Below are 25,225 nucleotides of genomic sequence, written 5' to 3' on the forward strand. Positions count from 1 at the left end.
TCAAGGATTATATGATTAATCAAGCATCTTTAAGATCCTCGCCACCTACCGGCGTAGTAGAAAACGACAAGCATACCCAGCATATATGATGTTTCCTTGTAGGAGTGTACATCATGAAGCGTATGTCTGTATAGTTCGTTAACATCAACAAATCGCCGAAGGGATGGTCTGGTATTTGCTTCAAGTACACCTGCTATGCTGACAATGAGACGAATTCACATCGAACACGGAGAATGGATTTTATTTATCATTCTGTGAAAATGATAGTTAGCATACTGATGTGCTAGCTCCTTTACCTTGTCCTACGGCTGTAAAATATTTCAGGTGTAGAGAGACTCCAGATTTTCAATGCGGTTTTGTTTAAGGTTTTTTTTTTAATCCTCCTTAAGGATGCGAAAAGTTATTTCTTAATATCGAACTTAAATTGACACATGAATACGATATTTTTAACATAGTAAACTCAATTATCAAGAGATATTTTTAAATACTTCACTGCTTTTTTCCCCCTATTTAATCTGATGACATCTCGTTGAAATTAAAAGATTGCCACTAGCAAAAAATGTTGTAATTTTGCTATCTATTTTCATTTTTTTTAAACCTCCTTCGTCGTGTACATTCACAATGCTTAGCATTTTTTTATTCAGAGCATGACATTTTGCACAAAAGAATTTTTGAAGGTTTTCGCCAAAGAAAACTTCTGCTTGTGACATCTCATTGGTTGTTCACGTCTTCTATTCACGCCATCCAAATGTCTCGATATCGCACCTGCTAAGCATTAAATGCCCCGTAGTTTGTTTACTGGTGTGGATTCTTCTTTCACTTCAGGCAACTACAATTTAAGACCGAAATGTGCAGCGTCTGAAACGTCTGGGTGAGTTTTTAAGTAAATGACTTGCATTTAATCCCATTCGGTACCTGCCTACGGTTGTAGCGAAACAAACAAACAAACAAACAAACAAAAAAAGAGGATACATTCTAAAACTTTAAAATGTCCACGAGACTATTTTAATCTGGAAAGTGATTTTTGTATTATTTACATGTGGCGCCATCTAGCTTAGAAACTAAATGCCTTTACTCGCATCAAGTTTCATTGGAATTTGAAATGAAAATTCTTGAGAGAATAAAAAAAAATTAAAAAAAAACGAGACACCAGTAATAAAACAGTAATACAGTTTTAATAATAATAATAGTTAACATTAGCAAGAAACTTGCGTATTAGAGATAGGGGAACTTCTAAAGGGATACGTGAGAATGAAAATTATTAACACTAGAGGTCACTGACTGTAGTGATGACGTAAACATTTGATACGTTTCTGTGGCTTATATTACTATAACATGCTTCACAAGGACTAGCGATTACAAAGATTATGAGGAGATTACAAACTGATTACTCTCACTGGCAAAACATACCTATCGGACTAGCCCAAAAAAGAGAAATCTAATTTTGATTGGAGATTTATGTCTTATCAAAATGCAGGGAGATATTTTTTATCGAAGATCTTGAAGCTTAAATTCGTAAAAAAATACTATAAAGTTCATTGCCTGAAGAAATAGAATTATAGTGTAATGTCATCAGCAAATCTAGGAATAGGATTTAAGATTAGTGAGAGAAGGCCATTAACGTAAAGGAGAATGAACAAGGGCTGAAGCTTGATAATAAGATACTAGCTTGTTCAGGAGGCATTTACGAGGATGTGCTGAAAAGTTGTAATAATCACCATGAAGGAATTGAGGTAGAACCATGGCTTCGTTTATACATCCTAAAAGAAAAAAGAACAAATTATTACAATTTGATGAAGCATGGGGTTAAAGGGTTTTAAGACACGTTCTTTCTTGTGGTTTTATCAGTTGCTTTAATATCATTTTTGTTCTAGGTGTTTATCAAACTTTTCAGCCCCCCCCCCCCTCGCATACCAGAACCTTTCAAATGTCACTCGAAACCGTTCCATAGCTTGTGGGTAAGATTGGCTACAATATCTGTTGTATAGGGAGATAGCGGTGGAATCTATATTATTGATTATTAAGAACTTGGTTGTCGATGACCCACGTCATTGTTTTCGATTCGATTAAGTTAAGGACAATATGGGATGCTAAATTTATAGCTGACTTAAGTCCCCTTTTTTGGTGGGGGAGAATGAGCTGAATAGAGCATTGCTTCCTTGCTTTTTTGGGGCATAAATTTTGAACATAATTCGTGGAATATTGTAGGAATAGTTGGTTGTTTTGGATTTACGGCAGAAGCAACTAAGGCTACGAGATTTTCCCGTATATTATACCTGTTAATCGAGTGGGTTCTTCTTCTCGGTTTGCCTGTTTTTTTTTGGGGGGGGGGGATCAAAAACCCGACTTCCTGAAAGATAAAACTCTCCACTCACTGAATATGAAAGATGAAAATCACTGATAAAGTTTTATTCGCATCGTTCGAATTCTAACTCAGTTTTTCAGCAAAGAGCATCGTCTATAGCGACCGAGGTACGCGGGCTCTACTATTGAGAACCGGAGACTTGCTGGTATCCAGTTATTCAAGATTCTTCTGGGCTTTTGCTGATCACAGAAAACATGAAATCTATCTTGATATCTTGGGAAGCGATTTGCTTGTGCATCTACACAAGAGTTGCACAAGAAAACTGATTTATAAGTAGAAAGTTTTTTTTTTTCTCTTTTTCTATACTTTATTTTCTAGAAAAGTTCTGGAATAAATTACTATAAGTACGTTAGATTATTTCTATACGAAACCGTGGAATTTTCGTAAGGCATTTTTCTATTAATTAAGTGACAGAAAATTTCCATTTCACAACTGAGCAAAGTCAGATCGCAATCAGCGAGGAATAAAAACAGCAACGAAGCTCAAAACTAGTCAAAAAAAAGAAAATCTTACTCTTGCTGTTCTAAATGTCATCCATAAAGTTGAAAGAGTGAGACGATCGATCTGTTCAATTACATTTTAATTTCCAGCCGTTTTGTATAAGTTCTTAATTAAACAAAAAGAAGTGCATCAAACGCTCTCAGTCAAACGAGAATCTTAAGAGGCGTTAAGAAATTCCAGCGATAATCGAAACGATCCGATACTGACCTTTCGAAGGTCGTATGGCATCATCAAAATACCACTGTTTCTCTTTTAGTTGACAGCAAAATTGTTCTTTCAAAAGTATCCCATACCTTTTTAAAGTTACGTGTGGTTTTTACTTCATAACAATTGTCGAAAAAACAGTATTTTTTGTAAACGTTTTAACAGTGACACGGTAGGTCACTTGACCTGCAAAATGTTCTCCTGTTTTATGAATTTTGCAGTTAAGAAAAAACAACAACTTTGTGTTCTTTTACTGATTAAAAATATACTTTTATATCATATTATATACAGGGTGTCCCAAAATTCACGCAAGAAGTAATTTTGATAGAAACCACAGGTTTTAAATTAAAAATTGTAATTTCTTATTGATTCATAAAGTATACAGTATAGGGTTATGCATGGAATAGCATATCGGGTAAATGGCCTCCACGGCTTTGCTGGCACATACGCGCTCTTTTGTCGAAATTTTCCATGACCGTTTTGCATAAATGTGGCTGAATTTCGTTGATACAGCGCTCAATTTCCTCCTTCAAGGCGTGGGTGGTCGTGGACTTGTTGGCATAAACCTTAGACTTCAAAAAAACCCCAAAGAAAAAAGTCCAACGGTGTTAAGTCACATGATCTGGGCGGCCAATTCTGATCACCAAAACGGGAAATTACACGACCAGGAAATGACTCATGCAGTAATTGAATTGTTTCTCGGGCTGTATGGCACGTGGCACCGTCTTGTTGAAACCACATGTCGTCCACATCCATATCTTGCAATTTAGGCACAAAAAACTGGATTATCATGTCGCGATAGCGGAGCGAGCACCGTTAACTGTTATTGCCTTACCGGCCGCATTTTCGAAGAAGAATGGACCGATGATGCCTCCAGCCCAAAATCCGCACCAAACAGTGACACGTTGTGGATGCATTTGTTTCTCAACAATCACGCGTGGATTTTCTGAACCCCAAATGCGACAATTTTGTCGATTAACGAAGCCATCAAGATGAAAATGAGCCTCATCGTTGAAGATGATTTTGTTCGAAAAATAAGCATCCACTTGTTGTTGTTCCATAATCCATTCAACGAACTCTCTTCGCTGTGTGTGGTCATTTTTAATAACCCTGAACTGTCAGCTGTCACGCTGTCTTTTTTTTTTCTCGTTGGCAACACTTTACCGCACAAATGGCGCTAAATTTAAATCTTGCGTGAATTTTGGGACACCCTGTAGATATGTCGGGATTAACACCGTGATAGGGGATAGTAATTTGTTCTTGTAGATGCTTCAGGTTTTCAATTTTGACAATATTTTTCTTTACAAAGCCTCTCAAGGCCTATTCAATTGTTCTTTTCCTTCCTATCCAGCAGTTATGAAACATTCTTTTACCATTTGTGAAATGGAGAATGGCACTATCTTGCATAACTATTCTCGTCAGCCACCGTTGGAATTCAATGTTGTTATCATTTTATTCTTTAACATGTCCAAGTAAGTGCCGCCAGTCGTCATTCAGCGAATCAATATCAGAAGTTTCGGTTATTTGCTTCTCTGTTCACATGTAAGTTTGATTCATCTGAAAATAAGACATAAAAAGTGTTGATTTTCCTCAATTTTCCATAGAAACATTTGACAAATTTTCATAATTTACATAAAAAAGGAAAATGAAAGAACAAAACTGAAAGGCTTGGAGAACGGCAACGGGAATGCCGACAAAAAACGGACATGGAATTTTTGAAAAGAAAAATCCTTGTCTGTTTTGCTTTGTATTTTATATTAGTTATATTATTGTACACTAAATTTTTGGAAGTGTTTGGATAAAATATCAAAATTATGGTAAAAATAAAAAAAAATTAAACATCAAAAAATATTGTTTATTATCGATAAAATTATACAGTTTAGTATAATTCAAAATTACTTAAAAATAGAATCCATTCCCTTAATTGTAATTAAAGGAATGGATTTACAATTTTTGGACATTGCAATTAAATCCTTTAATTGTAATATCCGAATATTTAAAGAGACGGAGTAAACACGATAAGCACTACGAACACTCTACTACTGGCGCAAACTGCATATAAACAACAGTGGAACTGCGCGACAGAACAGTGCCGCATTACGCTAATAGCTCGCATCTCAATGACGTGCATATGCTTGCGCGCGTAGCAATATGACACTGTGGTAAACACAGTGCCGCTAGCGCCCTCCTAAGTGCTACAAGATGGATTTTTATTATTTTTTATACAAAATAAGAGAATTGTATAGGATTGTTGATGATAAAATTAAATATTACAAGCAAATATAAATAAATGAATAAATATATTTATATATCGAGAAAAATTGGGGGTGCTGCAGTTCCGTAGTGCCTATGCACGAGCCGCCCCTGTTTATAATTATATTTCTTTTAAAACCTCTTGTTTCACAGATCGTGGTATCAAACTGAAAAGATCGTATTCTAATTATCGTTTCTATGCGACGAAATGGATCTTTGCATAATTGTTAACCCATTCTGTGGCTCTATGTTTGTCGAAATCTCTGTCTTCTGTTTAATTTGTTAGAATAAAATTTTTGGAAGCCGCGATTGCGTCTAGGGAAATAATGATTATCATGAATTTATCTTATCCTCTTAATTAAAATTTCCTCCTTCATTCCAGCGTGTTTATTTTTCTCTATCGTTGATATCCCTTAATTCACTTTAATCCCTTTAAATCCCTTCTCTGGACATATGACCTCTCGCATGTTATTAAAGGTTTCATCGTCAATATTTACTGAATGTGATACTTGTCTAGGTGCACTTCAGGCAGTAGCAACTCATCAGTACTTTCCAACAAAGTTCCTTCTATTCTTTCCCCTGTTGTTGTTGTCCATACGAAGTTTATTTATTTGGATATGAGCAGTTCATTACATTCGCAAAGAATTTTTATTGGGGTTTAAAAAAAGACAATGTACGTTAACGTTTGTTTTAAGCATGAATAATCTGCTTACCTAACGAAAGCGAAAAAATATCAAATCATTCTAGGTTGATTATTTAAAATAGCATTCCTTCGAAAATACTAAACAGTATGATATTATACAAAGAAGAACCAAATATAAAAGTTGCAGGCAATTAGACTTTTCTATAGCAAGCGTATGGAAAAGAACAACCAGTTTTGGTTGTTCTTTCTATCTATAGTTGGAGATGAATGTCATGAAATTCTTACGTTTTTAAATAATTCATTCTATAGTTTTTTTTCTTTTCTTTTTCTTTTTTTTTCATAAAATAATGTAACTTATATTTTATATATAATTTATAATTCAATAATATAAATAGTTTAAAATGTTTTCTAATATTCTAAGACGTATCATACACCTTTAAACATCCCATATCATAATATTACAATAATATTTTGAAGAGAAGTAGTGTTTTCGTTATTTGTGCCCGATAAATCTTCCATTTTGAAGCTTCTGAGTCATAGAGATTTTTATATGTTAAGGTAACTGGGCCTTATTCAAATTAATAATTCAGATCAGCATAGTGAATATTTCAACTCTCTACTGAAAAAAAAAAACTGACAGAAAGCCTCTGTGTGTCATTCCGATATAGATATAAAAGATGAGAAAAATGTTCAAATTGCAAAATATTAATTTCTACGAATATAGATATTCGACTTACATGCACTTGGTATGGACGTAAAACATTAAAATTACCTTAAAATGAAGATTTTAATGAAATTCTGTAAATATTATCCAATATATTATGAAAAGTTTTAATATTTGTAAATACGCAAGCCATTATTATTATTATTATTATTATTATTAATAAATTAATTTTAAAAAACAATCCTGTCAATATTATGATTATAAATCGGTAAATGCATTTATATTTATGGTTTTTATATATGCGCACGTGATGTAGCAATCGACAATGAAACTTATAACAATCAATAGCTGCCAGATCACGTGATGTATTAGATATTTACATTATTATCAATGTAATAGTCTTTCAGTGAAATCTTTGTGTAATTTTTATGAAAACCACAAAAGTACATTTTGTCTACAGCTGTGCGGAAGTATTGTACTAAAGTAAAAAAAGAAAAAAAAAAACGTTATTTTTAAGGGCGTTGTTCGTCTGCATTCTTAAAATAGCTTATTTTATTGAAGTTTATTATATTTATTTCTCCCTGATAGAAACCAATGACATTAAAACAGATTATCAAGGAAGGACATAGTTAATGGCTAAAACTCTTAACTTTATTTGCGCATTACGAGAATGTCGTAATAATTAAATTTTGCGCACAGCGAAATACCTGTAATCGGGAAACTGCAATGTGTATTTTTTTTTGTCGGGGGGGGGAAGAATTGGGATGCCTCGAACTTTATGCTCGCCTTGCGACTTCTTTAATCACAGAAGTGACTTTGAAAAAGATACAACGAATCTTTCTTCGTCGAAAAGATGTCGAGAATGAAAGGGTTTGTTTGTTTACATGCTAATGAATTAATTTAATGAATTAGAGCATCTTCTTGGCAAACGAAAAATACTTTCGTTTATTCCGTTTTAAATATTCAGTTATATTAAATTTAGAATGTGATGAAAAGTCAGAACGAGAACTTTTTAAACAACATTCATTTGAGTCAATGTACGGTTTTCGATTTTTCGCCAATCTGTTTCTCCCTTTTTGTAAAGCTTTGCTACAATGGGAGATGTTGAATTCGGAGTAGAGTGTGCTCATATCAAGCAAATAATTGTATACAGGGAATTATTTGTGTCATTTTATATGGTCTAAACGCAACATTATAAGTTGCAATATCCTCCTTACTCAGGACCACTGGCGGCTCGTGGCTTGAAATCGTGGAGGCGCTGCAACTTTCGAAATATACATACACACTGTAAGTACAGTGTAGACGTGTTTGGATAAAATATCAAAATTATGGTAAAAAATGAACATGAAAAATATTGTTTATTATCGATAAAATTATACAGTTTGGTATAATTCAAAATTACTTAAAAATAAAATCCATTATCATAACCCCAATAATGTTCGAAAATAAAAACTATAATAAATGTTATGTGTATTTTAATTGTAATGTCGGAATATTTAAAGAGACGGAGTAAACACGATAAGCACTACGAACGCTCTACTACTGACGCAAACTGCATATAAACAACAGTGGAACTGCGCGACAGACAGTGCCGCATTACGCTAATAGCTCGCAGCTCACTATGACGTGCATATGCTTGCGCGCGTAGCAATATGACACTGTGGTAAACACAGTGCTGCTAGCGTCCTTCGCCCTCCTGAGTGCTACAAGAATGAATTTTTAATTTTTTATACAAAATAAGAGAATTGAATAGGATTGTCGATGATAAAATTAAATTTTAGAAGCAAATATAAATAAATTAATAAATATATTTATATATCGAGAAAAATTGGGGTGCTGCAGTTCCGCAGTGCCTATGCACGAGCCGTCCCTGCTCGGGACCTAACTCGTGCCCGCCAGAGACGTCTACATCTTCTGTAAAATGAAGTTCAAGTTGCTGGTGAATGATTTTGCTCGGTATTCTCTCATGAGCCAAAACATTACGACCATTTTGTTGGGCCTCCTTTGGCCAAGGTAACCGCCAAGACGCCCGTTTCGGCATTCACTTCATTAGACTACAGGTGGTGTCCTGAAGTAGATATATTAAAGAAATATTTAATTTAAAAGAAATAATAAACAAAAAGAAGCTATTTATTACGAAAATTGATAAATACATAAGAAAAAGATTTATCGAAATATTTTTTATGGAGTGTATTCTTATATAGTTGTGAGAATAATAGAGAAATGTGGCCAAACTTTTAATACATTTGAATGTATTAAAAAACTTAGTTATTCTCATATATTTTTACCTCTGAAACTCTTTCAGATTTTTTTTAAAAACAATTTAAGTGCATTTTTAAGATGCTTCAAAGAGAGAGAGAGAGATTTGAGAAACTGAGCGGTCATTAAGTGTTCTAAAATGTTCAGGAGACAAAAGAAGAATTTTAAAACAAATGGAAATAAATGATAACTGAAAAAAAATTATTAAACGATACTAAAAAGAAACATACAAGATGCATAAAAGATGGGAAGAAGAGCACACATCGTAGACAATGGAGACGAAATGAAACAATGCAATACAACAGCTTAGTTCGACAGAAAGAAAATCAACATCTCCATGACAACGGTATTTGCAGATGAAATCTATTAGAGGACGATTTCGTCGAAATATTTGTGTGTGGATTTCATTTGTTCACTGCATAAAGGTCACACATTGTAGTGTTGTTTTATTTATTATACAATGAAATTCTAGACAATGAAAGAAATTAAAATGAAACGAATGAATAAATAGTACAAATTAATTTCATCCGGAAGAATTGTTTTGTATTGTCTTTTATTCTCTTCCTTGTTTAAGGTCTCTCATAATCGAAGAGGAGGTTTTTGAAATCAAATGAGGTTTTTTTTATGTTTTACTTTTGGTTTTTTATAACTTCGTCAGCAGTTAATGATGTTAGCTTTTTTTTTTTTTTTTTTTTTTGGATCGAAATTCTTAGTGAATTCTTAGAAGCTAATACAGATGTTAAAAACTAAAATGTTTATCTATGTTTATTGCATGTTGTATTCGATATTTATTGACAAATTTATGTTTCAAATCTCCACCGAACGTAAAAAGGACCATCTTCTGATACCTCTCGTTACTCTGAGCCCCTATTAATCGCATCTTTGTTTCCCTTTCAGGACACACAAGACGAATCACCATTCCCGACTGCGTAGAGTTCGACATCACTACGAATGCGTGCCGTGGATTTTGCATTTCCTATTCTACTCCTTCACCTGAAGAGACTTTACGAGTCAATCCCAATCAAGTGATCACATCTGTCGGTCGATGCTGTAACATCATGGAAACTGAAGATGTAAGACTCGATTTATGTTTTTTTTAAAGAACTCTTTCCTAATTTTAATCCTTTTTTTTTTAGAAAAAAAAATATTGCTTACTCCGACGCTAAATACTTGACATCTTCCGAATAAAGGAATCCATACTACCATTCTTTCTTATGATACTGAAGCTGCACGAAAATTTATTTGAAGTACGGTAATTATTAAAATAGCTTCTCTACAGCGATATGGGAATATTTTGGGTTTGTTTAAACGTTTGAATCTGTAGTATTTGAAATTCTAATAAGCTCATCTCTCTCTCTCTCTCTCTCTCTCTCTCTCTCTCTCTCACACACACACACACACACACACACACACACACACACACACACACACACACACACACACACACACACACACACACACTATTTATCTCCCTCATGTAACACACATTAACTTTATGGACTCGAGAGACAAGTCATAACGATTCTCTTGATTTATAATGCTCGATATTCGTTTCAAATCTCTTATAATCCCTGCTATTTTGTTTTAAAGTTAAGGACAGTAATAAAAGGCTTTATTCGAATTTAAATAGTCTACTCTAAAGGACTGATAATCCGTGTTATGGAATGTTCTCCATCGTCACTACTAAATACCACTATGTAGTTGGTTTGTTTACTCCTTCTTGTGCTTAACAGTGGAGATTAAGGATGCCGCGACTTCAAAATGAATCGACGCCCAGTGGAATACGAACTGCTCCCTATTTCTCTTTTCTGTCGCATTTTATGGCATGTTTACCGATTTTATAAACTACTAAATGGTCTTCTAAGATTCGAATTAGAATAAACAAGATGCTGTACGTTTTAAACGTTCGAATAAAAGAAAGAAAGAGATGAAAAAATTCTCATTGGTCTAATGATGAGACAGGGAGATTGTAAGATGTTTATTCTATGCTTGGTCTCTCTCTCTCTCTCTCTCTCTCTCTCTCTGTCATAAGAGTAATCAAGAGACAAGAAAGGTACTTATAAATATGCCGACAATATTCACTTGTTGTGCGAACTGCTAACATCGAGTGTGTGAGTGATCGATGACTTTTTATATTCCTTGAGGAATTTTGACAGAATTTACTTAAGAAGAAAACCCAAACATGCATATTTATTCGAATTTCCCCTATCAGCAGCAACTATATTACGATCTTATCATTGCATTTGGTGTTATTACTCTCCGAGATGTGGGAAGATCTTTATCTTAAGTCAGAGGAGGGTTCTCCTATCTCCAACCTACTTTATTACAAATGACAGACATTCGGTAATCGTAACGCATCGCTGGCTTTTGTCCACCATTCCAAAGGAACATTAATGTCGTAGAGATTAATGTTATACCCTCCCTCCCTTCCTCCCTCCCACATACAAATAGTTACGAGATGATAGCATGCTATTAAACGATATCCTATCTCTTTATGGTTTGATTGCTGCATATGTTCTCTTCGTTATGATTCCTAATTCCTTTTATGTTTTTTTTTTTTTAGATCCAGGTTCAAGTCATGTGTCTTGAAGGTCCTCGAGAACTTGTTTTCAAATCAGCTAAATCCTGCTCCTGTTTTCACTGCAAAAAGGATTGATACCTCCCGCACAAGACGACCGCAGGAACTTTGCTCTCATCAGATTTCTAGTATAAATTAATCAAGGATTCTTCCCCCGTTTTCTGTGACTTCTAATGCAGAAAGAGAGGACAGAATCTCTGCATATTATGGTTTGTTTTACAAATAATCGAAGCATTAGGTTAAGTATTCTTTTAGACTGACAATGTATTCATAATGGCTTAGCATTATTGCATTAAGAGTAATTGTGGCGAGTTCAAGACGTAAAGATTACAAGGCATTGTGGTTGTGAAATTATAACACTGGTGGCGATCTTATTTAAGTCTGCAGTAATTTTATTGATATATTTATTTTAAATACGGTCGATAGTTGACATTCTCTGAGGTTGGGGAGAGAGAGAGAGAGTCGCTGGAATTTTTTTTTGTTTCAGTAGTATATTTTAAAAGTTTGTTAGCATGGGAAGCATTGTGATAAGCTTCCTAATACGTAATTTTACTCCATTTTGGATCTAAAATTTTGATCATAGACCCAGACTTTTCTTAAATAAACTACATGCGACTAAGCTTATAAAACTTAATTTAATTATTAAAATTAAACATTACACGTCAGCTGTTCGGTAGATTAAGTTTGTAACCACCTGATGTAACAGATACCTTGACGAAGACACAAACGGAAGTGGTCTAAAAATTAAAACAGAAAATGACTTGTTGATGTGTCTTCCTGCCTAACCTGATATTTTAATTATAATATTTTATATAATCTTGATGATCGTTGGTTGCAATTGCGATACTTTTCGCTCTATTCCTTAGCTCCTTCACTTGCTTCCATAATTTTTGTTTAGCGAAGTTTACACATAAGTTAGCTTTCCGACATTTGTCTTCGTATTCTCCCATTCCGACTCATTAATATGCGTTCAATACGTTTTCTTATTTTTTTCATTGAATTCCTATATTTACCTTGTAGCGTTTATTTTTCTGTTCTTTACAGACAAATTTACCATATTTCCTGATTGAGTTATTCAGTGTCCAAGATTTGGTTCTTGTTTTCAAACTTCACCACCCCCCCTTAAAAAAAGTGCATTTTTTTGATAATTAAATTTAAATGATATTTCGCGCTGAGGCATGTTTAAAGTTAACGATGAGAACAAAGGCAAACAAAAGAAAATTGAATAATAATAATAATAATAAGATGAATAAAAACGGCCACCTTTGACAGCGCCCTCTGGGTGCATATAAGGGAATTCAATTGCAGCATTTCCTTTATGCCAAGATTAAGTGTTTCTGGAATGTTTTTTTTATCATAATTCCAGATCGCTACCAGTTTTATTATGAGTATAAGAAAACGTCGGCTTCTATGTAATCCATCTATTCCATTCTCCAGTATGTAATAAACATTTCTTGCATTTATCTGTTTGCTTCAGTGCAAACAGAGAATTTTGTGTGTCATTACTGTAAGTTTTGCTTTGCACATGAGAAAAATAAAATTATTTCGTAAACATTATTAGTATATGTGTGTTGGATATTTCAAATCACTTCCACCAGATGGCAGTGCTAGCAAATAATTAAAATAATTATTTTTTTATACTATTTAATATATTCTTTCAAAATGTCACGAGAATAAGAAAATTCACTACACACATACGTAATTCATAAAGAATTCTTATGATGTTCGGAATTTAATTTATCTGGATTTACTGATCATTCAGCATTACATTGAAGTTATAATTAAGCACACAAATATTGGTTTGGTATCTGCATTTTGAGGATTTGAAGATATTTAAAACTGTCCCTGTAAAGGTCGCTTTCACGCAGTATATGGGAGCAATGCGGCATAACATACATTTTCGTACTCAAGGAAATGACTACGTATTCAGAATTTTAAATCCTTATAAATACTATTTAGAATCTAAATTATTTAAATTAACATATTTCAACATAAGAATGCTGCATTCAGAAACAATCTGTTTTCTGGTCTTCGAAGAAATGAACTTGTTAATATAAAAGGCAGCTCAAAATGAAGTTAATTTTGTTTTATTGGTATGTAAATACCCAAAAGTAATTTGAAGGAAGGATACCTACTAAAATTAGTATACACATGCGTTCTATTGATAATGGACGTGTTCTTTCTTCCGAGATGCTAAACAGCACGCTGTTCATCTCCTCTTCCTCTATAATCCATAAGGTATTGGAAATCCGAGTTAGAAATTAAAGAGGTAACTCACTTCGTTTTTTTATGATATCTTGTGTTGACTTACATTACATATATTGTTTTGTTTTATTTTTGGTGAGGAATTGATATTTTTTTTGTTTTTATGGAAACAGAAGTTTCTAAAAGACATTACTGTCACTGTCAAAATAATCGTATTTTTCATTATCCGTATAATTATTACTATAAAAATTATAATAAATACAATCCTAGGGATAGATTATGACTTCGTAGACGTTTAAGTCCGGCATAAATTTCACATGAAGATTGTTTGTTGGTCACTTATTTTATTCAATTTAATATGTATACAATACAACACACCCACATATATAATTAATAAAAATGTATAAATCCTTAGCTCACGCACAGCACGAATATGCTATTGCTTTACAAAAAAAAAAAACACTTTTCTTGAGTGAGGAAACAAAGAAATAACCTGTCATAATAAATAATTTACACGCCAAATAAGATGGAAATATATTAACCTTTGCATCAAGTAATATCGCTTTGGCCTGGAGTAGAACTAGTACTTCTATTCCCTGCCAAAGTTTATTTTAGTAGAATTTTGATAAACCAAAGTTTATCAAAGTAGACTTTATTTGCAACCATCTCGCAAATGCATCAAATGCTAATTAGTTTCTAAATATTTCTAACCTAAATATAACACGTACATCAGAATACTAAATCAGAGGGAGCCTAATGTATCGTTGAGCATCTATAATTAGTATTTAACCTATCTTCAGTTGTTTTACAGGATATCTCATTACTTGGTATTAACATTCTGTCAACAACTTTAATGATCAATTAAATCAGGTTACTATACGTGGATGACCTGAAAATACTAGGGATTTCTATAACTATTCGTTAATTATAATTTTGAGATGAGTAACTGCGAATAAATGAGAAAAACAAAACCCAATGTAGTTTAAGTATTATGTACGCAGAAATAAGTCACTACATTTTTGAAATTAAAATGATTTTTCAATATCTTTGCCGATAACTTCACAGTTCATTTGTATTTTTTTGCCTTTCTCCAATCCAAGTGAACTAACTTTTGTATATAACCAAACTCAAGTATAACTGTGATGTTATACTAGTATTCATGAGCACTCCTATACTAGAAGCTGCTGGAAAGACAATGTCCAATAAACCCACTAAAACTAAGTGGAAAAAGAGGATTTTTGCCCAAAGTAGAAAATAACACTGACTTTGATTTTTGGATCCGAAAAAAGTTTATCTATCATTTAGTAATTACAGCACAAAAATTCATAATTACTTTTCTCTCTCACATGCAATCCTTCACAAAACATTATGGATTATTTTTACACGAGAAAATTATAGATTTTTAGAATGTGTAGACGAGAATGAAATCCTAGATGGCGTTAGTATGTAAGTGGCCCAAACAACCGAAATATTAACAGAGGTAATATTTACTTTTTCATAAATTGAACTTGTCCAAAGGACAGCTTTATAGTACATAGAGTAGGACTAAAGATCTGCAATTAGCATACTGGATGGAAGATGGCGCCACAATTGATTTTTTTAAAATTAAAATAAATAATTTATTTAATGTCATTTATTTAAGATTCTCATAAAGAATTCAAAAGAAACTTATCTAAAGATATATAATTTCTTTTAAAAATGAAATTTAATTTAAAAGTTTTAAAGATACGAGAGATTTTAAAAATAAACTTTTTTGTATCCATACTGACTCTATTTTTTAATTTGGAATATTTGTTCAAACCTTTGTAATTAGGTTTGAATTTTATCATTGACTTAAATAATATAAGATTAAATATTATACTTTTGCTTCTTATCACGGAAGAGTCAGAACAATTAGTTTCTTTCACTTCTGCATTGACACCTACGTTATCATTTTTCGGCTCAAGTCTAAAGGTTTGTGCCGCTGCAAACTTCGAACTTTTCTCCTGATTTCTAAGAGAAATAATTAAACAAACACAGACCTCCTACAACGAGTTGCCTCAATGAAGGTCAATCTTCTAAAGATAGTTTTTTTTTCTTTATCTTTCCATCTCTTTTAAGAAAGGCAGGTTAACAACATCCTGCAGGATAGCATATTTGCTATCCTGCAGGATGAACTCTCTGGATTCTTTATAATATATTTTTAATATATAATAAAATGAATTATATTATATATTAAAATGAGTTCATGTCGTTAAAAGATCTTTCAAAAAAAAAAACTATCCAAATTTCATTATTTATATAAACCTATGCGGAAATTTCCAACAGTCTTCCCATCGGTCATCCGTGGCCCATAGGTTTGAATAAAAACATCTTGTACTCATTTCACGTTTCTGATGTACTTAATATTCCTGATTGTTACAAGAATGAAGGGCGAAAATGATTATATATGATCCGGACTCTTAGAAAGAGAGTCTGACTTTAAACATAAGTGTATATATACACTGCCTAAAACGCAACCTTCATCCAGACCCATACTTAAGAGTGGAACAAACTATTATCTCAGTAGCAACCAAAGCCCAGGGCTTAGGGCTTTGAATAAAAGTTTACATTCCTTGCATACATTTGTCAACTGAGAGAAACGTACAAGGAGGCATTGAATATCAGATCTTCCTAATCCTGTAGAGAATGTGTTGCTGGCGTTTCTTGCTTAGTCTGCTCAAAACTTGAGTATGAGTCACAAGGCTACTTTTTGCAACAGAGTGACCACACGGCATTTGATGATGTCCAATGAATAGATGGATAAACATTGCACATATTAGCATCTTTCCCTGTATGCATTTACGGCATTTACATGTGTTCCCGTAAGCTCTCTGGTCAAATTTCGTACGACACTTTCATAGTTTCTACATTCGGCTTTGAAATAATGTTGGATGTAATATCTACTTGATTTATATAATTTTGCATCGCCGAAATGAAACTTTTGGCTCTTTATTTTTAGTAAATAACATAAGTAATATATGAGGGAAGTCCAGATAGTAAGTTCCGATGGGCTGTCAGAGAAACAAAAATATACATACCAAAAAAAAAGAAGCTTTATTGGAAATTAAAGTAGACACCTTTCCCTACATTTGTACATAATTTCCGCCATTGTTCAGGCACTTATCACAACGGGGCATCAAGAGGTTGTATACCTTCGTCGTAGAAGGTTGCTGCCTGTGACGCAAACCACGCATTAATTGCTTCTTTGACCTGGTCATTGTCTTGAAACCGCCGGCCACCAAGGAAAGATTTCAGATGTTTGAACAGGTGAAAGTTGCTTGGCGCGAGGTCAGGACTATATGGGGTGCACATGATTTTCCGAGTGGAAACCGTTGTCTTCAATGCTGTCGAATCTTCTCTTCAGCTGAAAGCACCAAATCGTCAGTCACTAAAGATTGTCGCCCACTCCCGTCATCATCGTGCACACCTATCCTTCCTTCATTAAAAAGTCTTACCCATCTTCATACCATTGAATCACTCATTGCGTGTTCTCCCTAAGCCTCAATAATTTGCGATTAATTTCAGCTGCTTTAACGTTCCTCGCATTCAAGAAATGGATAACTGACCTAATTTCACATGCGGCGGGCGATTCGATTTTCTTAGACATTATAAACACACACCAAGAAGCGTACGCACTGCGAGAATGTCTGAAAATGGAACCAAAGCCTTGCTAAGAAATCAACAGAACTCAGCACGCATGCGCACCGTTACGATCGCAGCGCTGCAATGAAAATACGTAAAATCGGAACTTACTTTCTAGATGTCCCTCGTATTTCGTTTTAGCAAATACAAACGCATTTATATTTATTTACTTGTGTATTATATTATATTATATTTCTTCGGTTACAAATGCAAAATACTTGTTACTATTAGTCTTCATGAAATGGATGCATACCATCTCACCATTTAAGCCTTATAAAGACTGGCTTAAAGGGGCGAAGTAAGAATGCTTTTCATCTTCCCCGTTATCTGTAGAGGACAGTGTAGGGATAAGGTGTTATTGAGCTATTAAAGCTCTGATCATGGCAGGAGGGTAACAGTAATAGCATTGCCATTCATTACCCTCCAAGGGTATTCTCCAATGTCTATATAAACTATTTGATGGTGTAACTTTAATAGTTTATTGATAATTTAAAATTTTTGATTGATTATCAAATGAAAGATATATTAAAATACATTAAAACACTCTTTAATTTAGTTTATGAACAAATATAAAAATTGTTATTAATAAAATTAACCAAAACATTTTTTTTTCTTTAAAAATAAATGTCCTCCTTAACTTACGTTCCAAACTCGGAAATAAAATAAAAAGTAACGAAAGATATTTAATTCAGTGGAAAATTGCCTAGTTAACACACCCTCCAATAAATTCAACTGCGAGTAATCATTAGTTCGTTACCATAGCAACAGGCATCTCATAATGATGACGTAGCATGTTTTTCACTTTACTTATTGTCGCTTTGGCATTTGCGATAAAAGAATGGAAGTTGGTAGGTTTATTGGTTTACACTAAGAAACACACTTACTAGCAGCGACCAGGGGATGCAAGTACCTGTCTCCGAGGAAAGACAGACGGCACTGTTTTAAATGAGACCGAGCTGCCTTTCACAGACGTTAATGGGATGTCATCCTCATTAGTGGCAAGCCGTGCTGGAAACAAGGTGCACATTAATGAAATTCGGATAACAAGGCTTGTTCAGTAGGCACTTGCAAGCACAAGCGAAATCTATCTTTCCACGGAGGATTACTTTTATTTTTAAATCCGGCTGTGAGATTTGAAAGATCTACGAATGATCACGTGTTACGTTTTGACAAGTGGGGTCTCATCAGGTGGTAGGTCTAATCTTGATTATCTCAGGGAGTTCGTTATAGTTATTTTAGAATTGATGGATTTTGTTTAACATAAAAAATGAGCATCTTTATTTAGATCTCAAAGAGACGATGAAAGAAATGTTCGAATCAAATGAATGCGAAAATGTGTCGTTCGTATTAGCGCCAAGTGGTTATCGTAAAATCTCCTAATCAAAGTTATTGAGTTTTTTATTGGTTGCTAGGCAACTTAATTAATTATTGACTCAATTGTAGCCGCTAAATGAATTTTATCAGCTACAACTAAGTGTTTCCACTGTTAGTATTATGGTGGTGGAGTTTTGGTTGGCTCATAAAAGGGATTTGCCTTTGCAGTTTGATCTCAAAAATTAATTAAACTTCAATTAATGACTCCCTTGTGTACAGTGGATTTTCATGAGTAAAAGAATGCGATAAAACAAAAACAACCACCTAAACTTTGGTAGGGGAGGACCTATATTAGTTGTCATGGTTACCACTAATATATCAATTACCGAAGTTCCTACAATAAAACTATAATTATCCAATTCTTATCCCCCCACCCCAGGAATTCTTAAAATCAGAAACTCGCAAATAGCAAAATAAATTAATACTTCAAAAACAGCCTTCGCAGCTCAGTCGGCATAAGCAAAGCCCTTTGAGAGAAAAGACCTGGGTTCGATTCCCATCAGCGACGCGAGGAACCTTTATGGGTTTTTCGTTCATCAGAACAGTCAAACCGGCTCGGTGAACACACGCATCTACAGACATAGGATACTCCTGGATTAGGAGTGACCGACCTATTCCTGGTTTCGAATTCGTAACAGGCCACTAGGCCTAATACTTAAAGGAAGAAGGAGATAAATAACTTTAATGAATAAAATAAATATTTTTTAAAAAGTGGAATTTTAAAAACCGAAACCTCAAGCAACTAGGCTTTACGAAAGAAGTCTTCAGAAAACATCATCAGATCATGTTGAACTATTAAAATATTTAAACTATTAAAATATATCTATGGCGAGCTTGACTGTATTGTGGGATGAAAAATATGAGTTTCCAGCAGGAAAAAGCTCTGCTATTGCCGTATGGAAATGGTTAACTCCCTTTTAATAGTTGCAAAGGCCTATATAAAGAAAAATCTACTGGGCAAGCAACTCTATTATACCATCTTCATGAATAAACTACTTGCATATGAAGGTAGATGAGTTTACATGAAATTGCCCCAAAGGAGTCTAGTTTAGGGTTCCCATAATGTTTTACTAAAATCTGGGACATTCCGAAATTTTTACTTAAAAAACCCGGGACATTTTGTAAATAAACGGCATATGTTAAAAATTAAGAAAACCAAAAATAAAACTATTATATATGTTGTACTTTAAATTAAATACTGCTATAAACATAGATTAACATTAAATCCACTTTAAAAAAGGATTATTAATCACAAACATATTTAATTCAAAAAATATGTATCAGATTTATGGACCTGTTCAAGAATTTTTTTTTCTTTTGATATTTAATCATAGAACTCAGCACAAGAGAAATTCTTAAAATATGTCTTTACAACGATTAAAGCTTTTACTGTCTCAATTTTAATTTTTTTTTTCATCTGTCCAGAGTGCATTTATTAATGAAAAAACACGTTCAACAGCTGCATTAGTTCCATTTATCACTGACACTTTGATCCTTCTGTTCACTCCACACTTCACCTTTGCTTTCACAATATTTTTTCACACATACAAACTCATCAAATAAGTCTTCTTCATTCACAGTACAACTTGGTGACACTGTCTGCATGAATATATAGCTTTCTTGTATGTTCTTCCAAGTCAAGGGATCGTTTCCCTTCAAATTAATCCAATCCATAGACTGAAGAGGCGTGAGAAATGGTGTGCACAGCTAATTCTTGCAACTATTTTCTTACAGTAGCTGTAGGAAACTTTTCTGCCTTCCTACAATTTAATCTTTCCACCAGTTTGTTTGTTTCATCCTTCACTTCAATTACTGTTATATCTTGCTTTTCAGTACATTTAATGGTATCATAAAAGGTTTTTAACTAGCTGGCAAGGAAATGCAGGAGTATAATTGAAAGTGGATTTTCAAAGAAATTTTTGAGACTGATAGGACATTTGTCAATAGAAAGAAAATATGACTTCAATGAAAGGAACGTGTCAATAACCCTCTGGATTGCAGCCAAAAGAGAGAGCCATCTTATCTTACTGCTACCCAAAACAGTTTTATACTCTGTGTTTGTGAATTCACAAAATGATTTACGTTCCTCAACTCGTACACAACATTCCTCAACTCGTACATAATCTAACTTCTGTAACACTTCCAACACATAAGAAAATAAAAGTTCTGAAGTTTCACCACCTAAATTAACATACTCCAACACCTTCACACCTTTTTCTGGATGATAGCATCTAATGACCAGAGGCACTAATTTCATGTCAAAGTTTGATGAATCTATTAGTACTGATATCAAACGAACTTCTTTTAGCCCTTCCTCAATCTGCTTTGTCGCTAATGGCGCAATAACATTGGCCATTAGCGACATTATTATTACCTCGCACTTTGTTTGCGAACACCTGAATTTATCGTTGAAAATTTTTTCCACGATGGTTGTCGTGCATCCATGGAGTTAAAGCTGTGGTTATGCACTGCTGTGTGATACGCGAAGGTTGCTTCCTGCGCTGCCAGTGATAACTCTTTTCCCCTTTCACTCTTGGTTTTCACAATTAAAAAATTACTTATACTGCGGTTGGAAGCCTTACTTCGAAAAGCAACTTTTCGTTTTTTCGTTTTCATGTGGTTGACTACGTCTGACCGACCACCATGAGAAATGCAAAATTTACAGTTACATAAAGAAAGAAAATTCTCTTCTAATATTATCATTAATACTGCTCTTACGTTTCGGCATTACAGAGGTAGAAAACGATAAAAATTATAACAGGTCAAGTATTGATGAAGTAAGATACTGTTATAACAGAAGCATGGGAAAAAAGATCATCGCCATTAGTTTCTATTAGTTATTAGTTAGTTATATTATTTATAATACTAATGATTATTATTATAAATAATAAATAAAGAAAATTTATTATGATCAACATTGTAATAGAAATTGGTACTAAAACGAGATAAAATCCGTTTATCCGCTTTTTCCTGAAGGATACTTAAAAAAAGTGGGACTTTTGAAATTAACTCGGGACATTTTTATAAAAAACGGGACGAATGGGAGCCGACTCTAGTTATGTTAATTACGTACAAATGTTTGTTTCTTTGCAAGAATGCTTGTATAGAGTATGAAAACAAGGGTCATTTGAAGTTTAATATCTTGTAAAATAAACATAATTTACTTAATAAATTAAAGTTTAATAAAATTAAATATGTAATATAATTATTGAGGCGTTTGTATCCCACTGGAAATGTGTTTGCATTCATAGCGCTAGACCACCCGAAGAAAGACTTCTCTAAGTTCGATTGTAGTAGTTGACTGGAACTTTTTGGGAACTTATTCGGAAACCGGTTAGTTGATTCCTGACTGCGGCATGTACGGATTTTTATCCTCATGGTACACTCGGGATTTTAATCTCCCAGTTCAAGAAAATCGACAGTATGACTCACACTATTTCAGATAATATATTGTATTAGACTTAAGGACCAGATGATGAAGTGTGGTCTTCAGTATTCTCTTCCCCGGATGTTAATTAAAATTACTGATAACCTTAGGCCAGCTACATGTGATTGGCCCTCAGTCAAAAATGTTAGTTACTGGTTCAATGGCATTGTGTACTTGGAGAAATAAAAGGCATCGACAGACTTTATAATTTTTGTGTTAATTTAAAATATATTTTAATTTCTTCTGTAATTTAATATAACTTAATTATATTAAATTACAGAAGCCAAAGCCATCATGAAATGGCGATAAACACTACAAATTAATATTTATAAGTAAAGGTCTGTGTTTGTCATGCAGACAATACCCCACAGGTGTACAGTGAACGCGCAGTGCTGCCGTTCTTTATTTTATTTTGTTTTTAATGATTTGGATGTGTTTATGATTTCGATAAAATGCATCATATTTCTTCTTTAATGATATTTCACCGTGTAAGGAGCACCTCAGGGAAAAACAGTAGGCTGAGATCATGGTACGTCATTAGTGTAGGTGGGTGCTCTTGGTTTTCTCATTAATAATTTTATTTTTTGGGGATTTATTAACCCCAAAATGTGTGTGTGTGTGTATGAGTGGGTGTGGGTGGGTGGGTAGATGGCTGTGCGGTTGTTTTTCGTCTAATTATGGTATTTGCCTAAAAATAAAACATAATCATTTACTTGCTTATGTGATTGCTTGGGTGGATTCGTAGTTAAATCCTGTATTTAAAGATGATCTAATACCATTATCCGTTCTTTGAACTGTTTTTCTATTACTATCAATTTTGTAATCAAAAATTAGCTTAGTTACTCTTTGTTTTAATTTGCTTCTAAATATAATTATAGCCGAAGCAACTGTATCATACGAATGTATTCTTTCTATTATTTTTTTTTAAAAAATAAACAATTCCGCATCTCTATCAGACTGGCTAATTCTCTCTTCATAATTATAAAGGTTCTTTAAATGAGAGATGAGGTTCGGACCCAGATATTTACAATTAGAATTATCACATTGCCTTTGTTAACTGCGCCTCTTTTAGTCTAGTATTAGAGCAACCTACTACTGAGCTTGCTATAATAAGTGTAAGATTTAGGCAGTTTTGTTTAGTACCAATCTGTTCGTATTGACTTTTTTTTTATCCCTTTGCTGAAATGATAACTTTATACCAATCTATTGGTCTTGTAGTAAAATATTAAGTTATTAATGACGTGATAGTATAATACTGTCCGACCACAGATACGAGAACTTCAGTTGGCAATGTGCCAAGAAGAGGCAATTCATGTCGAAGGGGAGATAAAAATAAGGCAATGTACGAATTGGTCACCAACACACAACAACACGTGATTTATACGTAAAATTTTCCAACTTTTATACAAGCAAAATAGTTACTACTTTAACAACTACAATGTTCTTAAAAGAGAAGCTAATTTTCAGACGTGTTATAATAAACAATTCATCCCACAATACGGATTGATTACCCTATTATCGAAATGGATTCTCCTTTTTCTGACATGCGCAGAAGTGTCGAAGGGTCTCGCATCTGTGGGCGTGCAGTACTGAATAAATAATTTGGCAATGAACTATCGAGTTTCTAATGAAGTATAGTTTGCTAGTACTGAACTATGACATTTCCGATGAACTATTAATCTATTGATGACTTAGTAGTACATTGTCCATGTTTAGTTTATATAGACGTTTTGTCTATATAATCATGGATGCAATACATTCCAGTTCAATAGATAAGAATTTGCTTCTGAACGGTCCTTTTTCTAAACTGCGCTACAAATGCTTCAAGTATCCCAACCTAGATTAATTTTTATGTGAATAAAAATGAATAAGACTCTGCTGTAGAAATTAAACAAAAAGATATTTTATCCCTTTCAAGATGATGGTTTCCCACTGGACACTTGTTTTATACAGCTGTCTGAAGGCAAAAGTGTTGTCAGTATCCCTTGAAATGGGTAAAGTTGAGTATCGTGCGGTTATAAAATTCTTTGTAAAAGAAGGGTTAACGTCAAAATAAATTCGTTCCAAATTAATAAAAGTTTATTGGCACTCTTCTTCGTTTTCGACAATTACGAAATGGGCTGCCGAGTTTAAAGATGGCCGTACCGGCTTTGAAGATGATCCACGTGAAGGACGTCCAAAAAGTGTAACAACACCAGAAATCATTAATCAAGTGTACGATATGTTATTGGATGCCCGGCGAGTCAAAGTGTGTGAAATTTCTGAGACTATAGGCATTTCAAAAGAACGTGTAGGATATATTTTGCATGAAGACTTGCAAATGAAAAAGCCTTGTGCAAGATGGGTGCCGCGCTTGCTCACGGCAGATCAAAAACACACTCGCATGACAATCTCTGAACAGTTCTTGGAACGTTTTAACAAGAATAAAACTGATTTTGTGCGTCGATTTATTACTATAGATGAGTCTTGGATTCACCATTACACACCGGAATCCAAAAAGCAGTCAAAACAGTGGACAGAAGCCGGTTGTTCGTCGCCAAAGAAGACAAAGTTTCCATCAGCAGGAAAGGTCATGGCATCGGTGTTTTGGGATGCTAAAGCCATTTTGTTTATTAATTATCTTGAAAAGGGTAAAACAATAACCGAGGAATATTATTCCGATCTTTTAACCAGACAAGACGAAAAAATTCGTGAAAAAAGACTCGGTTTGCAGAAGAAAAAAATCATCTTTCATCAGGACAATGCACCTGCCCATAAAGGTGTTTTGGCAATGGGAAAATTAAGGGATCTGCAGTATGAATTGTTGGAACATCCACCCTATTCTCCAGATTTGGCTCCGTCTGAGTTCTCTCTCTTCCCAAAACTAAAAACTCTTCCTCGCTGGTCAGCGTTTTTCTTCGAATCAAGAGGTGACTGCAGCTGTAGAGGGGTATTTTGCAGATCTTACTAAGAACCTTTGCAGGGATGGGATAATGGCGCTTGGGCATCGCTGGAATAAATGTATTAGTCGTAAGGGAGATTATGTTGAAAAAAAATTTGAAATTATAAATTCGTTTTTTCATTGTTAGGCAGAAAACTTTTCTGACCAC

At 33.9% G+C, this 25,225-nt stretch overlaps 1 protein-coding gene across 1 annotated transcript in view; it reads left to right on the forward strand.

The window, feature by feature from the left end:
* Positions 1-13,024, forward strand: part of LOC150097643 (thyrostimulin alpha-2 subunit-like) — a 47,926-nt gene extending 34,902 nt beyond the window's left edge. Inside the window, exons 3-4 of the mRNA XM_090407313.1 lie at positions 9,787-9,962; positions 11,453-13,024. Of these exons, the coding sequence (XP_090263439.1) occupies positions 9,787-9,962; positions 11,453-11,545 (269 nt within the window). The 3' untranslated portion in view covers positions 11,546-13,024. The remainder of the gene's footprint in view (positions 1-9,786; positions 9,963-11,452) is intronic.
* Positions 13,025-25,225: the final 12,201 nt, after the last annotated feature.

Source organism: Typopeltis vanoorti, chromosome 17 (assembly GCF_054136105.1).
Source record: "Typopeltis vanoorti isolate ZY-2024b chromosome 17, IOZ_Tvanoo_1.0, whole genome shotgun sequence".
Classification (NCBI taxonomy): domain Eukaryota; kingdom Metazoa; phylum Arthropoda; class Arachnida; order Uropygi; family Thelyphonidae; genus Typopeltis; species Typopeltis vanoorti.